We start from the raw sequence: 18,691 nt of genomic DNA, 5'->3' as shown, positions 1-18,691 counted from the left end.
TTCTTAAATCATTAAAATAATTTCATTTGACTTTTAAAATAGTCAACCTTTTTAAATAGTCAAATCATTTTAAAACTAACTTGTGTTTAAATATAAATATATAAATACTAAAATATATTTATAAAATCGTTTAAAATTGTGGGGGATTACATTTATGGACAAGAAGAAGATGAAGAATTAACCGATTATGAAAACTAGTTAATGTTCGATAATACTATTATTTTGCCTAGTAATTCAACTATCGAAACATGTATTTTTTTATCATGTCAACAATAACTTATGATAGTATTATTGTTGTCATCTATTAAAAAGTATGTAACTTGAACAACGACAAATATTATTGAAATTTGTACTTCTTAGTCTTGAATTACCATTTCAATATAATTAGCAAAATTATATAGAAAAAAAGAATTAGAAAAATAATAATTGGCAATATTAAAACAATAATAATATTAAAAGCAATAGTATAGGAGTAATAATAACAATAATAATATAATAATAGTAATTGTAATAATGATATTAATACTAATGTTAATATTTATAATAGTAATAGTAATAATAAGAATAATGATAATAAATAATAATTATTATTATCATTGTTTTATTATCAAAGAATTAAATTATTAAACTGAACTGAACTAACTGAACTAAAAATAAGATGGGAAGAACATACCCTTAGACTATCAAAAAAATGTTTAGTTGTATACTACCTCCATTTCTTTTTAATTGTTAACCTTTGACATTATATACTATTACAAATTGTGCTTGACCTTCGTTTGTGATATATACGTGTATAAAAATATAGTCATGTGAGATCTTGTTAAATTTGTCTTAGTATGTATTTATATGTACTTTTATAATTTTTATAAATGTATATCCTTAAAGTTTTGCATTGACATGGGTAAAAAATGTAAGTGTAACAATTAAAAAAAATAGAAGGAGTATTATTAATTTTAAGATTTTTTTATGTTACTCACTATGTCCAAATTAGTTGGCGCAATATTATCTTCAATCATATATCCTTAACAAATCGACTTACACCATTGCCCTCTTCTTAGAATAACTGCACCTGACTAAATGAAAGTTCATATTGAAAGGTCTTTAACTTTTCACATTAAATATTGATTATTTAATTTGTAAAAATGGTGTGTTTAGAGTGGAGGCAATAATTGTATCATCGGATTTATTCCATATATATATATATATATATATATATATATATATATATATATATATATAGAATTCATATGAGAATGCATACTTATATGAGAAATGAGAATGAATTTTACACGCTATAACTCTTATGAATAAGTAATGTAACTCTAATGAAAAAGTGATGTAACTCCAAAAACAAAATATTTGAAAAAAAAATTCAAAAAAAAACAATTTTTTTTTTGAATTCAATTTTTTTTAGAGGAACTCTAATGAATAAGTGTTGTAACTCTAAACCAATCGTGTGGTTGAGATTCATTCTCATTTCTCATATAAGGAGCATTCTCATGTGATCTTGTAAATAATTTCTCAAAATCCTATTTTTCTTGGTACTACCCAAAAATCTCTAAATTTCTCTAATTATACAAAAAAAAAAAAAAACTTATCATCGATGTAGTGCATATACCAAATACTTCCTTTTTTTTTTACTTGCAACATTTTGATTTTTTCCATTATTCATGCACTTTCTTTAAATGGAAATTTGTGTACTTTAAGCATTTAAATTGTTGTTCTTTAATCTCTAGCACTTGCAATTCGGTGGAAAACACACTGCAAAAGTTGTATTATAATGTGATTCATATTTATGTTATGCATGCCATCTTGTGATAGATATTAGGAAATTTGTTTCTTGAAATTCCGCTATATGTTCATCTGCATACCTACAAAGTCTCCTTCTTCCTAGTTGAAAATCGGATAAGGGCACTTCAACAGGTGAACATGTTCATGGTGGAAATATGGAATGTTTTCATCTCTCAACTCATAAGTAAAGTACCCCATAAGCTAGACTTGAAATTGTAGGACTTTTCTACTGTAATTGAAAGTGACACCAAACCTACAAACATCTATTGTAATATATTGTTAAAGGATAAAATACAGTTAGCTTATTTAGTTATACTTTGGCAGGAAAATGTAATCAGTTAGAGTTTGTTATTAGTTTGTTATTCTGTTACAAACTCAGCTATAAATACGAAAGCTAACTAATGTAATAATCATGAAATGAAATAATATCCTTTTCCTCCTCTCTCAATCTGCTTATCTCTCTCTATATATATTTCTCGCAGTTTTTCTCTCTATCACTCTATCTCTATCTCTTTTATCAAACATTTTCTTGAAATCTCTTGCTAGGATATTAGTCCTGCAACACATACACATCGTGATCAATTGCACAAATAACAGAATCAATATAAAAACAGAAGTTAACATATCAAAATCGGCTTTGCATTTTCAAGAATTCATACTTTTTACACAAGACTCGATGGAATTACAGAAACTGATACCATGTGCATCATTCTGGAAGCAGTTTTCTACCAATTTGTACAGTAGAACTCGTCGTGCCAAAACGCCCTGTACCACCACGAATAATACGTGATGGTGAAAGTATCTCCGCAAGAGACATATTATATGACTCAGTACCCAAGCGGCTTTGCGACCAACCCTTGCCTCCAGAGAAACCATCTGTCATGATCCAACTGTTTTTGAATCCCAAGCTTGTCAAAGTCCTTGCAACTATTTTTGCAGAGTCTGAGTACCTGTTCTCCATATAACATTTCAAACATCACTTTCAACTCATTAATGACAAAAAAGACAAAAGTTTTAACAACATTTTTCAGATGTTAGGCTTACGAGTCCATGATCACGATGTTGGTGCTCTTTGATAGTCGCTTGAGATATGATATCTTCAAAGCAGCTATCTCGGCTTCTACCTTCTTTGAGCTCCTAACAAGGTTTCTTATCTTGCTTGGTAGTTCTTCTAACCTATAAATATTTGTCATCTTCAGCACATTTGGAATATCTTTAACACTGTAGATATTATACTAAGCCAAGACGATTTCTCACTTTCAGCACAAAGGGAGAAGAGTGACCACAACAAGACAAAACATTTACCCTTCAAAAATATACATTTACACATTTGCTCCTCATGCTGCAAAGAAGGAAACCATTGTTTGTAGCTTCTCTTCATCTCTTTGCTTTAGGAGTTCGTATCTAATTTACTATTGCAAACGGAATGTAAGAAATATTGATATATTTGTATTTACTCTCTCTAGTCATGTACATGTGGTAGAAACAATTCTGAAGTTATGGATATCACCAAAATATTTAGTAAAATGGTCCCATTCCATGAAAACAAATAGATCATCCTCCTTTGACATTTTTTTCTTGAGAGAACAAATAAATTATTTTGGTATCAGAAGGGGGAAAAAAGACGAATAAATGAGAAAAAAATATTACTCACGGAATTGCAATCATCCGACTTTTAGCACTTGGGGGAAGCTGGGGAATGCCAGCCTTGTTTTTGTCCTTTTCCGATCTAATATCAATCATGTAGTAGTTCTGTGTACATAGCATGTCCAAGGTTTGAGCAGGAGTAAGTCCACCTAAATGTTGATGTTATATAGATCAAGTGAGAAACTCATGCCGATTTTCAATTAGATAGAGAAGAAAAAAGAATTATGTCAACTGACACTCCAGAGTATCCTCTAGAATCTAGAAGTTTTATCTTATCCTTGCTCATATGCTATATATCATATAGCGTTCGCTAATATAACTAATTCTTTTAAGGATGTTGATCAATTATCGTCCTAAAACTCAACTTTGCTTAACAATTGTCTTCAAAAGTTTTCATCATTAGCATGATCGTAAAACACTACAATGATTCTATAATAACAAGAGGTCTTTCTCAGAAGCACTATTTACCTTTGTATCCACGAATGCTGAATGAAACAGCAGACAAGACTCGAGGAAGGAGGAGAGATGCGACGAACAATGCAGCAGCACCTTCAACGAGTAGAGCTGGGTCTGAGTTTGAAATGGTTTCAACTGTTGAAGATGCTATGGGCCTGACATCTTGAATCACTTTTGTTGTCTGTTCTGCAGCACTTGTTACAGTCTGTCGCCACAAATGCAAAATTCTCATTTTTGGATCCAACTCATAGAGCCAGACAATGAAAAAACATTCTAATTACAAAATTACAGCATACGTTTCTCTAGATGATCGAATTGATCAATGAAACCTTGAACTGCTCATTTTAGGCCGTACTTAACAATCTTTAGTAGAACTAAGATAAGAAATGATGAGATAATTTAGTGTTGCATGTGGGGAGTGGGGACATGTATTAAAGCTTTATTCCACGTCTAGAAGGTCTGTCTTCGATCAAAACAAATGGAGTACCAGACCCTTCACAAGTTAGTAATTGACAAACATATCAGCAGCAGTTTCTTTTTTACGGAAATCATAACCATTTTCTAATGTATGCTTCAAGCTTACCTTTTTACATATAAGGGTTTGGCTAAGCTGGCAAATTTATTGCTGTAATTTTTTTCTTTTTTGACAATAACTAAAGGAACCAACTGAACCAAACGTTCGACCTGATAATGAAGGTGCAACAAGTGGTAATACTCCTTGCATCCGAAAAAGATTGCTCCACTTTCAATTTTGATTTGTCCCTAAGAGATTACTCCATTTCCTATATAGTGATATGGCCACAAAATCTCTCTACTTTTTCTCAAATCCCACACACAAATATACTTCATAAAACTACTTACCAAATTGGTATAACTATTAGAATACATAACCAAAAATAATGAGGCAAACATTAAGACATTGAAGGACACACGGAGTATCATCTAATAGATTTAACTATTACTATAACAGAAGAAAGCTCAGAACCTTAGCAGCAGTAGCGACGGTATCGGAACTGATGCCAGAGCTCTGCATTGCTTCCTGGGCCTTCTTCGATGCCTCAGAAAACAACGGAGATGCGGCTTTCAATGCCTCCTCTCCAGCCTGCTGCACAATTGGAGCGGCCGCATCAATGCCAGGCTTCAAAGCACCTGCCACAACCTGGAAAACCTTCTGCGCAGAGTCAAAAACATCCGAACCCACTTGCTGAACTTGATCAAGTGTTTGCTCCACCTGAAATATTGAACAAAATTACACAATATTTTTAGAATAACCCCCATTATAATGCAAAATTAACAAGTGGTTTTCCAGTAATTTCCACAATTATAAAGTGGGTATCAATCCAATTCAACAACCACCAAGTGGGTCAACCAAATTCTACTTAAATTCCACAAATTTGAATCAATTAAATTCAAAATTCATCAAATGGGTCAATTACATTCTACATTCATCAAGTGACCATAAATCAAATTCAAAGATAAGCAATTGGATCAATTAGAATCTACATTCATCAAATGAGTATAGTGTGAATTTCACAATTTAGAGCAGGATAGTAATTAATTTCACAACATAACCTCAAAAATTTGGATTAAGTTTGTACAATTCACTTACTTGAGTAAGAGAAGTAACTAATTGTTCTTTAGGGAGGGCAACAGCTTTTGCTTCAGGAGTAGTAAAGAGAGTCAAAAGAGAGAGAGAAGTTGATGTGGAAAACAACTGAACTTGAGCAGGTTTCAGTTGGAATTTTGAGTTTTGTTTAGAAAAAAGGGTTTTTTGAGAGGAAGAAGATGGAAGAGTGGGTTTAGAAGAGGAGGCTGAAGCTCTAAGAGCCATCTCCATTGCCATCTCTATTCTCTACAGTCTACACACACTCAGAGAGGAGAGGAGAGAGAGAGAGAGTGAGTGGAAGAGAAACAGATGGCTGGAGATGTCAATGCTATTGCTAGCTGATCAAGTTGGTTTGTGAAGCATATTTACTCATCGAAAAGTGAATGGTTCCAACTTTGAAAAAGAAATTTTGGAATTGCCCAATTGGCTGTTATGGTGCCACGTGGCATAGTGATTACATTGTTGGCCATACTGTTCAACGGACGGGCCTGGGTTGGGTCATGTTGTATGCGAGTCAGGTCGGGGTCGGGTCATGTTGTATGCGAGTCAGGTCGGGTCTAAAGTCATTACTAGGGGGTCCGGTCTAAAGTCATTACTAGGGTTCGGGTCAAGAGTTAGACTGACCCGACCCGACCCTGACCCTATTAAAAAAATATCAAATGGATTAAAAGAATGCTTAGCAAACAAAGGGGGTTTATTCTTTTGCCGATAGGGATGGGGGTTTATCATTGAATCTGTAACTACTTACCATGCTTTACAATACCTTCGTATAGTCTTCAAGTGAAAATTCTTACGTATACAAGCTGCAGATCTGACTGCATGTTGATAAAAAGTTACGTTTGAAGTAAGGAAGTATATAGTCCTTGCTAGTTGGATGAGATAGTGACATGTGTCCTAACAATTATGGGACTAAAATTTTGAATAATCTCTCAAATTTAAACATTGACAACCCTATAGATTAAAGCATGTGGATCTAGTTTGCATCTTTTGGTTTTCAGGGAGAATTTTTGTCAGCTATGGGTCGTTGCAATTAACAGTCGTGTTTAAAAGAAAAAGAGAGGAGAGAGAAGAGAGGAGAAAGAGAATTTAGGGTTTTTAGACAAAATGAGTATGATAAGTTAGACCCTGCAAAAACTCATGTAACCCTTTTTTGACCCGACTCGGCCCGCTAATGTCTTATTAGGGTCAGAACCTATACGACCCAACTCTATTTTAATTGGGTCGGGTCATGACCCTATAATAAGGGTCGGGTCAAGGGATTTTTTAGGGACTCGACTCATTGAACAGGTCTAGCCATAACCAATTAAGAAATTATTAAGCTATTTTCTTTTGAACCGAATGAATTGAATTGAGCTTATCTGAACTGGGTTGAATTTTTCTAAACTGAATCGAGCTAAATTCAATTTGTCTGAACTAAACTAGAATGAAGGGAATGTGATAGGAAACTGACTGAACTGAACTGAATTTTCCTGAACTGAATTTGTCTGAACTGCACTGAATTGAAAGCTCGTTAAATCAGTCCAAAAGAACAAATCTTTACTCTCTTCCCATTTTTATATTGCTACATTTTCCTTAAATGGTTGGTTGTTTGTTTTTCATTGCTACCTTGTTTAAAATTTTCTTATTTGAAGTGCTTGACCTACCAAAAAGTAACAATATTATGTTGGTTTTGTTGTTTACTTTTTCCATCAAAAGTACTATTTTTCCACTTTATCATCTATTTCATATTAAATGAGTTAAAAGTAATCTCTAAAAAGTTTGAAAGTGACATTGCCTAAAATCTTTAGCAAAATACAATATAATAGTTAAAAAAAACGAGTGAGTAAATGACACATCATTTGTGAAGAGGAGGCATTTATATAATTCCACTAATGTGTTGAGTGCGCCTCATTCTATTTTTTTTCCTTTTAGTTGATAACTATATATTTTTTTAATAGGAAAGATAATTGGTTTGAATACCAACCCATGTTATGCTACTAGCGTGCAGGACACACTAGATTAGAGGTTTGGTACAAGGCAAAATAATCTAGAAGTAAATACCCAATATATTGTTAGGATGAGTATTCGGATCCTAGGCTGTAATCCGGGTGGTATTCCATTGAACTATCACCTCTCCTTTTTATTTGCTAACTATATATTTGTTGTTTAGTCATACTCATAAGTTTATTGTTTTTATTTTTGTAATTTTGTGTTGAGGATATGGACATTTCTGTTTTGTTGTTGTGGTTTAGAGAGTGACATGAGTAAGGGAAAGAAATAAATGAGGAGGCCTACTACGACTCAATCATATAAGAGGTCTACCTAGTTTGGTCTACTTCATCTCCATTGTGGATTTGTGGCCATTGATTTGGCCTCCCAGATAATTAGGAGCAACTCTAATAACAAGGAATCAAGAAAGAAAAGAGTAAAGTGCCCCCATCAAGGCTTCCCCTAGTAAAGTGCTTTATTATTGCCATTGTGGATTTGTGGCCATTGATTGTGGATTTGTGGCCATTGATTTGGCATCCTCTCATGCTTTATTATTGCTCATTTCTACCTATAGCTTATAATTAACGGTGAATTAAATGACTAAAGTGCCCCCATCAAGGCTTCCCCTAGTAAAACTCATTATTCTTAGGCCTGTTCTCCCCATCTTATTTTCAGTTCAGTTCAGTCCAGTCCAGCTTCAATCAGTTCAGTTCAGTTCAGTTCAGTTCAGTTCAGTTCAGCTCCATTCTTTTATAACCATTTTGTTAAATATTATTATTATGTTGGTATAATTTATTTTACTAATTACTCTTATTATTATTATTATTATTATTATTATTATTATTATTATTATTATTATTATTATCATCATTATTAGGATTTTTTTATTTTAATAATGCAACCTTTTGGCCATTCGCAAATAATAGAGCAACCTTTTGATTATTCCATAATAAGACAACCTTTATACCCAATTAACTTTTGGTAGGTCAAGTTGACCGGTGACTTGAAGAAATGGTAATTTTTTAATTAAAACCCATTAACAAACTTAATTCTAATTAATAATATTAAATAAACTTTAATAAAAAACCTAAACTAAACCCACCCCCTCCCTCCCCTTTCCCAGCCACGCCACCCCCTCCTCTTCCCCAGCCACGCCACCCCCTCCCCCCCCCCCTTCCCCAGCCACTGCCACCCCCCTCCCTCCCCTTCCCCAGCCACGACAATCCCCCTTCCCTAGCCACTGCCACCCCCATCCCTCCCCATCCCCAACCACAACCACCCCATCCCTCTTTCTCTCTCCTCGACATCCCCGACTCACATAATAACAACCATCCCCTAACCCCACCCCCTCCATCCTCGACTCCAACCCCACCTCCCCCACCCCGAAAAACCATCAGGAAGCCTTGAAACAGGTGGTTGCAGCGCCGCGCGGGGAGGAACTCTCTGGGGTTAGGTTGTGGGTCAAGTAGAAGAAGAGAGGGGGCAAAGATGGGGTGGGGGTGAGGGTGGCGGTGGACCTGGTGGTGAGGAAAGAGGTGGCTCAGGTTGCGCAGAGGGTGGCTAGGGTGGGGGGAGGAGAGAGTGGCGTGGCAGTGGGTGGGGGGAGGAGAGAGAGGGGGTTTACGGTGGGGTGAGGGGGTTAGGGTTTTTTTTGGGAAAATTCCTCAGGTACCCCTGAGGTTTGGCGTAATTCCCAAATTACCTTCCACATTTGGGGAATTCCTCAGATACCCCTGAGGTTTGTGTTTGTGCTCAAGATACCCTAGCCATAACAAGAAGTGAAAGAGAAAAAATGGAGAAGAAAGGGGGTTGAGGAAAAATGGGGGATTGCATTGGAAACTGGAATATAATATGCGTAAATAAAACAAGTGAGTAACGTTCGTTGCCACATCACTCATTCACTTGCAATTGTAGGTTACCAACAGGTGAAGGTCCAAGATAAGGCAAAAGTTGAGATTTATTGAACCCGTGACTGTTTTTAAAAGATTGTTCAAAAGTGGAATTATTCCTATCAATTTTGTTGTATTATGCTCCAAAACTAGTCAAATAAGTTTCCTAATAGTTAGGAATAGTTGCTAATAATTAATTAGTGGGCTGACAAGTAGTGGTCTACATAATGGTCTATTTAGTGGGATAAAAGTAGTGGGTTAAGTAGTGGGCATGTTATTAGTAGTGTTTTGTATGCCTATTTAAAGATTGTTTTATTTAGTTATTTAATGCATGAAAAATATATAAAAAAATTTATCTTTCTAATTTTTTTTTTGGCAAATGAAGATATATATATTACCAAAAAGAAAGGTGATTACAAAAGCTAACCACACTAGCTAGCATAGCCACATACAACTACCCAAATAGGCTAAACAATCATCCTAAGTCTGTCCTCCTCAGTACATCTAACAACTATCTTAAACAAAACATCTCTGATTACCATAGCTGTTGACTGAAGCTGGTGATTGAAAACTTGGTTGTTCCTTTGCCTCCAAACTGCATAAAAACATTCCGTTACTGCCATAACAAACAATTTCCCATGCTTCTGCCTTGTTTTCCTTTTAGCTGTTTCCAGAATACTCTGTAAGCTGCTGTTCACACTTGTAATCCTCAACAGATTACACACACCTTGCCACACCTCCTTTGCATAGTCACACATGAAAAAGAGGTGCTGCACTGATTCATCTTCTCTCCTGCAAATACTACATATAGTATTACAGTCTATGCCCTAAGAGCTTAGCCTGTCAGTAGTGGCCAACCTGTTATGCAAACCAAGCCATAATATAAATTTACTTTTTGGAGCAGCTTCATTGTTGCAAATTACTCTTCTCCAAGGAACCCTATCAAACTCTCCCACAAGAATCTTATAAGTTTTCTTTATAGAAAATTTATCTGTATTACACACAGCTTGCCATCCACCTATATTCTGTAACCACTCCCTAGTTCCAATGATCTTCTTCATAATCCAAGACCACTGAGTGCCAATTCTCACCGTATCATAGGAAGATCTCTTGATGTAATATGAGTGCACCCATTTAACCCAAAGCTTGTCTGTTTTGAAGGCAATTGCCCATAACAACTTGAGCATAGCAGCTTTGTTCCAAGTCTCCATATTTATGATGTTCCACCCCCCTGCTTTCTTTGGTTTCTGCAGCATATCCCAAGCAATTGGAGCTTTCTTAGACTCTCCAGTTTTCCCTGTCCACAGGAATCTTCTACACACACTCTCAACAACTCTGATAATCTTCTTTGACAAAGGGGAAATATGTGCCCAGTAGTTTTGCATACTACTCAACACTGTCTTCACTAGTTGCAACCTCCCTGCATAAGAAAAGATTTGAGCCATCCAGGTTTGAGCTCTTTGGGTGATCTTTTCTACCAAGGGCTTGCTTTCAGCATATGTTAGCTTCTTAGAAGATAATGGAACCCCTAGATATTTAAATGGGAGCTCCCCCAATGACATGTGCACTATTCCCACCAGCTCTTGAGTTACCTCTGTGTTCACCCCACTCACAAACAGATTACTTTTTTCAATGCTAGCACACTAGTAGAATAAATGCTATTTGCTGCGGTGATATTGCTGCGGTTTTACCTAAACGCAGCAATATTACACGCAAAAAAAAAAGAAAAAAATGGAAATTAACAATATTGCTGCGGTTCCCGCCCAAAACCGCAGCAATATTGTTCAACGGATACATTTTGAAAAGAATGTGGGGCCTGAAGAGACTAATATTGCTGCGGTTTTGAGCGGGAAACCGCCAATTAAATATTATAAAATGATGTTAAAATAATATTTTATATATTGCTGGTTCTTTATAAAACCGCAGCAATATCATTAAAAATTATTAAAAAAATATATATAAGACATGGCCAGCGTGTTACGCGTCTATGTTAAGTAGGGTTTTTTTTTTCACACTTATCTCATCCGCGCCCCTCTCATCCTCTCTCTCCTCAAATGCTCTCTCCTCTCATCCGTTTTCTCTCTCCTCTCAGCCTCTCTCAGCCGTTTTCTCTCACCTCTCACCTCACCTCTCACCTCGTCGGCATCGCGTCTCGGTGGCCCATCTCGAGAATCCAACACCGAACAACAAAGCATCGTCGCAACGTCTCGTCGTCGTCTCAGTGGCGATAGCGCAGCAACGTCGCCTCGTCGTCTCGCTCATCTCCTCGACTCGCTCATCTCGTCATCTCGTCGTCGTTTCAAGATGGCGAAGCAAGCGAAATTCGCAGCAACGCAACGGACTCGCTCATTTCTCGTCGTCATCTCATCCGCGCCTCCTTGTAGATTTTTTTGTTTTGCTTTTTCATTTTTCCTTTTTTTAGATCTGTTAGTTTATTTTTTAGTTTAAGATCGTTTTGATTTTTTTTTTTGCTTTTTCATTTTCTTTTTTAAGATCTGTCAGTTTATTTTTCCATTTAGATCGTTTTTTTTTTTAGATCTGTTAGTTTATTGTTTTTAAGATTGTTTATCGGCCTCTTTGTAGATTTTTTTTTTTGCTTTTTCATTTTTCGTTTTTTTTTTTAGATCTGTCAGTTTATATTTTCATTTAAGATCTTTTTTTTTAGATCTGTTAATTTATTGTTTTTTAGATTGTTTTTTCAGTTGGTTTTTCATTTTACATATTATTCTTTTGTAATATTAATGTAATTAGATTTTTTATTTTTATATATTAATGAGATTCATGTCATTTTATTTTTAGTTTGTTTGCGAATTGAGTGGATGGTGAATGGGTTGGTTGTTTGTTCTAATATTTCAAATTTAATTGACAAATGCAAAAAAAAAAAAAAAAAAAAAAATTCCTGTACTGGACATATTGTTGCGGTTTTGGCTTAAAAACCGCAGCAATATACTGATTTTTTTCTGATATAAAATAATAATATTGCTGCGGTTTGGTCTTTAAAACCGCAGCAATATTACCTTTTATTGTTGCGTTTTAAAACCGCCAGCAGCAATATAATATACCTATATTGCTGCTGCGCCCTTAATTGCTGCGCGCCCTATTCCGCAGCAATAGGGCACTTTTTAACCGCAGCAAGTAGCCTTTTTTCTACTAGTGGCAGCAAGTCCAGAAGCTTCAGAGAACTTTGAAAATGCCTTGAACATCAGGTCAATTGAACTTACATCAGCCCTACAAAACATTAATAAATCATCCGCAAACATAAGGTGAGTAAGCTTGAGTTTTTCACACTTAGGATGATAATTAAAATTAGGATCCTTGTGCAAATCCTCCAAACATCTACTAAGGTATTCCATGCTCAAAGCAAAAAGGAAAGGGGAGAGAGGGTCCCCTTGCCTTAGACCTTTTTTTGCTCTAAAAGGCCTTGATGGTACTCCATTTATGAGTATAGAATAGGATACAGATCTCACACATTCCATAATCCATCCAATAAACTGCCCAGGGAAGCCCAACTCCTGCATCAACTTTTCAAGATAATCCTACTCTACAGAATCATAAGCTTTCCTGATGTCAATTTTCATGCAACATCTAGGAGACGTATGTGCTCTGGAGTATCCTTTAATTAACTCTGTAGCTAATAGGATGTTATCAGCAATATGCCTCCCTGGAATAAATCCGGATTGAGCTTCACTCACAACTTCACCTATCACAGCTTGCAATCTATTAGTTAAGATTTTTGAAACAATCTTATACAAGACTGAGCAACAGGCAATAGGTCTAAAGTCTTTCCCTTTACAAGCATTAGCAACCTTGGGAATCAAGGTAACTGCAGTACGGTTCATGGGAGGATGCATAAAAGACCTAGTGAAGAATTCCCGAACTGCCTCATACACATCATGTTTTATTATACTCCAGCTTTTTTTGAAAAATACAGCATTCATACCATCTAACCCTGGAGCTTTATCATCACCAATTCCCTGCAGAGCATTTTCAATTTCCTCTGTAGTTATCTCCCTGATCAAACAGGCCCCTGCCTGAGCAGATAACCCTTTTCCCTGTCTAACAACATTGATATCAATACTAGGAATAGTACTAGCCTTTGTACCAAGCAACATCTTATAAAACTTCAGGATCTCCTCACTAATCTCTTGTGTATCAGTGATGGAGTTCCTAGAATCATCAATGAGCATCTGGATTCTGTTTTTGGTATGCCAAGCTTTGGTAGCTGTAAAGAAGAATTTGGTACTGGCATCCCCCAGCTTCAGCCAGTTAATCCGAGACTTCTGCCACAGAATTTTGTCTTCAATCTGAGACCAGTGCCTTAGGTCATTAATGAGATCCTTCTCTTGCATCTGTGCAGCACTATTCAACCAAAGTCATCCTGTTTGTGAATGTCCTCCAATTGACTCCTCAATTCCTTCACCTTGTCATGAGCTTTCCCATATTGTTGTTTGTGCAGTTGCTTCAATCTATTCTTAACAGCCTTTATTTTATTCCACACATTCTGTAGTTTATGGTTACCTCCTACAGAAACCCAAGCTTCCTTCACCACCTTCTGAAAATCAACATGGTCTGCCATCACATTTAGGAACCTGAATGGCCTTCCACCTTCTTTACATTCAGCATCCATATCAAAGAGAAAGGGAGAGTGGTCTGATACCCCAGGAGCAAGATAATTCACAAACACCTCAGCATAAACCCCCAGCCACATTTGATTAACAAAGGCCTTGTCAATTCTACTCACAATTCTATCTTCCCCAATGCTACTATTTTACCAAGAATAGAACATTCATGTACTTCTAGCTTCAATTAAGCTGGTATTGAGCAGGAATTCTTCAAAATCAATTGTCTCTGCCTCAGTAACCAAGGCTCCATTCTTTCTATCATCTGAATGGTTAACAACATTAAAATCCCCAATTGCCATTATAGGAATCTGCCCTGTGACATGTCCTTGGACTCCATTCCATAGTGCTCTTAGCTTCTGTCTACAACAGAATGTAATCCATAAACCACAATCAGATTGAACTTGTGTCTCCCACTATTCACATTGCATACCATGAACTGCTCATGTACATGAAGAAGTTGCATGGTCACAGTATTATGTTGCCAACCAATCCATATTCTCCCCCTAGGAGAGTGAATATAGTTATAGAAGCATGACCAATCTTTCCCAAACTTCCTCTGAACTTTATCCACATTATGACACCTAACCCTTGTTTCTAATAGACTACACACATTCACCTTATTAGAAGATAAAAAAGCCTTAACCTCTTTTATCTTGAAGGGATCATTAATCCCTCTAACATTCCATGAAGTGCAAATCATCATGACAAATAAGGGATTGGTCCCTTAGCACCCCCAGCTCCAGCTGAGATTCCAGTCTCTGATAGCTCATAAGTCACTGCTGCCCTAGCCTGCTGGAAAGCCACCTGCTTCCCTTTATCCTTAGATTTCCTGGTGACTACTTTCCATGCTCCTTCCTCCCCTGGATCCTGCCTCTGTGTATGAGCAATTGGTGTAGCTACTGGAGTCACATTGTCATGTGCAGGAATGCTTGCTACTGACAATGCATTCCTATCTTCCCCAATACCCTCCTTTGAAGCATTTTCCTCAGGAGGCCTTCCATTAGTCTCAATCTCACCAGTTTCCTTCTGTTGAATATTAGTTTTTTCCACCCATCTCTGTGTTACCTTCTTATTCACCATACTATTACCAGTCTTTCTCTCACAAGAGTGCCCCACCTTCTGACATTTTTGACAGAATTGAGGTAGCCAGTCATACACAATCTTTTGCTTAAAGGTGACCCCCTCAGCAATAGTTATTTCCTTAGGCACCTCAACAGTGACATCCATTTCCACCAGTATACGAGCAAATGATATCCTCAATTGCTTTGTTGTACATTCGTCAGCATAGATAGGCACCCCAACAGCACTACCTATTCTACTCAGCGATTTTGGGCTCCAGCAGTTAAGAGGAAGATTAGGCAGTTTAATCCAAATAGGAATAACCATTAACACTTCACTATGAAAATTAAAGTTTACTGTCCATTGCTTCACAATCATGGCTTTCCCAAAAAACAAATGTGGTCCAGAGTATAATATTGCATCCCTATCCTCCCTTGCTTCCAGTTTAATCACATAGTATCCTTCATCATGTTTAAACACTTTGAACTCACTTTTAGGAGCCCATTGCGTTTTACAGTAATTAGTTATGGCCATCAAGCTAGGGGATTGACCAATAACATATACAATCAAAGCATTTCCCCATTGTTCACTCATATTCTCAATATCATTCTTATCAAGTTGAGCTACAGACTCCCCATTTACTACCATTGGCGCAATAAAGCTAAGGTTCATACCTTTATCAGAGATCTTACTCTGTGTGAAACCCTTCCAGGTATTTCGAGCTTCATCTGCTAATGAAATATTGACCTCCGACCCGTCGACTATCGGAATCGGAGCTTCAGACACCCCAACCTCCACCTCTTCATTCCGTGTTACTGTTCCATTGCCATCTGTATATTCCGCTCCAACCACTTGCTTTTGAGAACTTGAAAAAGCTTTCTCATGACTTCCTGATCCCGTTACCAGCTCACTAGCACCGGAGTTTTTCTTTTTCCGGCCCATTTAACCACCGGGCGCACAATAGCGAGTCACCTTATCATACGCCTTGGGAGGGTTTCTTGGGAGGAAAAAAAAAGGATTTTTTTTTATCTTTCTAATTTTCTCCAAGTTTCTTTTCTAAAAATTCTACAAATTTTTCCTTCTTTTAATGTGCCTCAATTAAGTTTGTAAGTTCCAAAATAAATAATTTTTTTCCTACATCTCGCCACTTTGACTAATTAAAGAGTAAACGTGCATTTGATAACAAGATCTTCCAGCATGAAAAAAATTTAGTTTTAACTTTTTTTGAAATTATCATGCAATACTCCCTCTGTTTTTTTTTTATCATTCTCATTTTTCTGTGTGTGTCTTCCGATACACCTCTTTAAACTTAAATATCTTTGATTATATATTTGTAAAAATTATAACGATTGAATATTAATAATGTACTAATTGAGACGAATCAAACAAGACCCCACATGACTATATTTTTTTCTTATAAATTGAAAAAAATTGAGAAGTTTTTTTCTAAGTATGAATAGTGCCAAAATTCCAAGTGAGAAAGATAAAAAAAAAAAAACAACAGAGGGAGTATGATTAAATATAATTGTCATCTAGCTATTCTACTCAATACTATAAATTTTAAATTACTTATTTACATCTTTTTTCTAGAGGTGTAAAAGTTGATATGATTGCCAACCGGGCATGAAATCGACCCATTATTGGGTCGAGGGGGTTGACCTGCTTAGTACACACGTCGACACAACACGTATTCTAAACGGGTCTGTTATAGCTAAGGGGTTTGACCCATTAAAGTATTAAGCGGGTGACAAGACATGAAACAACTCAATCAATTCAATTCTCAACTTTAACGTGCAAAATCCGACACAACTCGCCAATACGACCTAAATCAACTTGTTATTAGCAGGTGTGGGTCAAGGGCGTTGACTTGTTTCATACACTGGTCGACACGACACATTTATTAAATGAGTTGGGGTTGGGTTAAGAAGTCAAACACTTTTTATTAGATTGTGGCAACACTTTTCAGTCACTGCCATAGGCTATATATCTTGTAGTGTGATCGAGTTGACACAAACCCGACCCGACCCGATTATAAGCTCTACTTTTTCCCCCTTTTAAGCAGTACTTATCTCCATCCTTTTATGCCACTGTTTTAGCCATAAGCAAATAAAAATAATTTCATTCTTCCATATTTATCAATTTCTTTTTCATTATATGATAGGAGTTTATATATGCTCTTTGTATTTTAGTGATTTGTATACAAAGGAACTTTTGTTCCCCTTTTTCTTTATTTTATGCACCTCAAACTACACTGAGGCCCTGTTCTTTTGGATTTATTTTCAGTTATGTTCAGTTCAGTTTTCTCTCACAATTTTCATTCGATTTTAGTTAAGTTCAACCCAGTTCAGTCAAAAGAACAGGACCTCGTTATAATTAAGTCTGTAAATGACATTGTACGATATAATTAACATCCCAAAATCCTAGTAAAAAAAAATCCCAAAATGAATGCTAATAATAAGAGATAAAAAGAACTATTCTAATTTCTAAATAAAAAAGATTACGATTTTAGCTAATTTAACCATGGGAGGAATTCTATCAAAAAAAGAAAAAAAAATTCACATCGAACTAGTATACAAGTAAAGGATACTAAGTGAATTAGTGTAGAAGTAGCGAAAATTTTATAAAATTTTGTAGAAGTATCAAATAAACTTTTTTATTGCTGAACTGAATTAATCTGAATTTATTAAACCTTATTAGTTCTTTATTAGACCTTATTTGAACTTCTCTTAATTTAACTGAATCTATCTCTAGACCTTATTAAGACTTTAGTTTTATCTTTTTTGAACTTATTATGCAATATTTATTCTGGAACTTACAAACTTATTGTTGATTTCGGCAAGGGTGTGGCAATCTAGTTGTTACAACAAACGAGCTTTGAATCTTTGATTAACAAACAAAAAGCATTTGTAAAATATAATAGTTGAATATAATAGTCATGAAAATCATTTGTAGAATATAAAAATTGAAATCAATAGCCATGAAAATTATATACACGAACAGTGGTTATATGTGCAATTATTGTATATATATGAAATGAGAATGAATTTTACGCGTTATAACTCTTATGAATAAGTGATGTAAATCTAATGAAAAAGTGATGTAACTCCAAAAAAAGAATATTATAAAAAAAATTCAATTTTTTTTTGGCTCAAATATTTTTAGGGGGATATAACTCTAATGAACAAGTGTTGTAACTCTAATCCAATCGTGTGGTTGAGATTCATTCTCATTTCTCATGTAAGGACTATATATATATATATATATTGGACGTATGTGGGGAGTTAAAAAATTATACAGGATCACACCTTGTGCAAGATATATGATACGAAAACAATAAATACCAAAAACTTGAGATGCTCATCAGTACGTTATAATAAATTATATTGGGATGATTATTTGTATGTTTTACTAAATTAATATAGTTGTTTAGTAGACGATCATATAAAGGAAGGACCACAAACTTGAGATTATCATTAGTACGTTATAATAAATCATATTGGGATGATTATTTGTATGTTCTACTAAAGTAATATTATTGTTTAGTAGACAATCATATAAAGGAAGGACCACAAACTTGGGATTATCATTAGTACGTTCTAATAAACTATTTGGGATGATTACTAGTATGTTCTACTAAATTACTATTATTGTTT

General features: G+C 35.5%; 2 protein-coding genes across 4 annotated transcripts; both read right to left on the bottom strand.

Annotated features, from left to right (window-relative positions):
* Window positions 1-2,045: 2,045 nt before the first annotated feature.
* Window positions 2,046-5,847, bottom strand: LOC104908363 (calcium sensing receptor, chloroplastic). 3 transcript variants are annotated; one of them, XM_048644395.2, is made up of 7 exons: window positions 5,504-5,847; window positions 4,880-5,125; window positions 3,907-4,099; window positions 3,446-3,587; window positions 2,836-2,967; window positions 2,451-2,741; window positions 2,046-2,347 (listed from the first exon to the last, which is right to left on the bottom strand). In XM_048644395.2, the coding sequence occupies exons 1-6, from the start codon at window positions 5,735-5,737 to the stop codon at window positions 2,498-2,500; spliced, it is 1,191 nt and encodes a 396-aa protein (XP_048500352.1). In that variant the 5' UTR covers window positions 5,738-5,847; the 3' UTR covers window positions 2,046-2,347; window positions 2,451-2,497. The 3 variants fall into 3 exon arrangements, with proteins under 3 accessions (XP_048500352.1, XP_010695780.1, XP_057251151.1); XM_010697478.4 differs by lacking the exon at window positions 2,046-2,347 and having other exon boundaries at window positions 2,391-2,741; XM_057395168.1 differs by lacking the exons at window positions 2,046-2,347; window positions 2,451-2,741 and having other exon boundaries at window positions 2,832-2,967.
* Window positions 5,848-14,678: 8,831 nt separating this feature from the next.
* Window positions 14,679-15,980, bottom strand: LOC125497704 (uncharacterized). Its single transcript, XM_048645365.1, has one exon. It carries the CDS (start codon window positions 15,978-15,980, stop codon window positions 14,679-14,681), a length of 1,302 nt encoding a protein of 433 aa, XP_048501322.1.
* Between the last annotated feature and the right edge of the window lie 2,711 nt (window positions 15,981-18,691).

This window comes from Beta vulgaris, chromosome 5 (genome assembly GCF_026745355.1).
Source record: "Beta vulgaris subsp. vulgaris cultivar EL10 chromosome 5, EL10.2, whole genome shotgun sequence".
NCBI classification, from domain to species: Eukaryota; Viridiplantae; Streptophyta; class Magnoliopsida; order Caryophyllales; family Amaranthaceae; genus Beta; species Beta vulgaris.
This window is presented reverse-complemented; position numbering and strand designations above follow the sequence as displayed.

Excerpts from the sequence above, each read along its gene's own strand:
- LOC104908363 (XM_048644395.2), bottom strand. The coding sequence starts at position 5,737 with ATGGCAATGGAGATGGCTCTTAGAGCTTCAGCCTCCTCTTCTAAACCC. Across the intron at positions 4,100-4,879 it reads CCGTCGCTACTGCTGCTAAG|ACTGTAACAAGTGCTGCAGA; the intron begins GTTCTGAGCTTT and ends TTGTGGCGACAG. Across the intron at positions 2,742-2,835 it reads AACATCGTGATCATGGACTC|GTACTCAGACTCTGCAAAAA; the intron begins GTAAGCCTAACA and ends TATGGAGAACAG.
- LOC125497704 (XM_048645365.1), bottom strand. The coding sequence starts at position 15,980 with ATGGGCCGGAAAAAGAAAAACTCCGGTGCTAGTGAGCTGGTAACGGGA.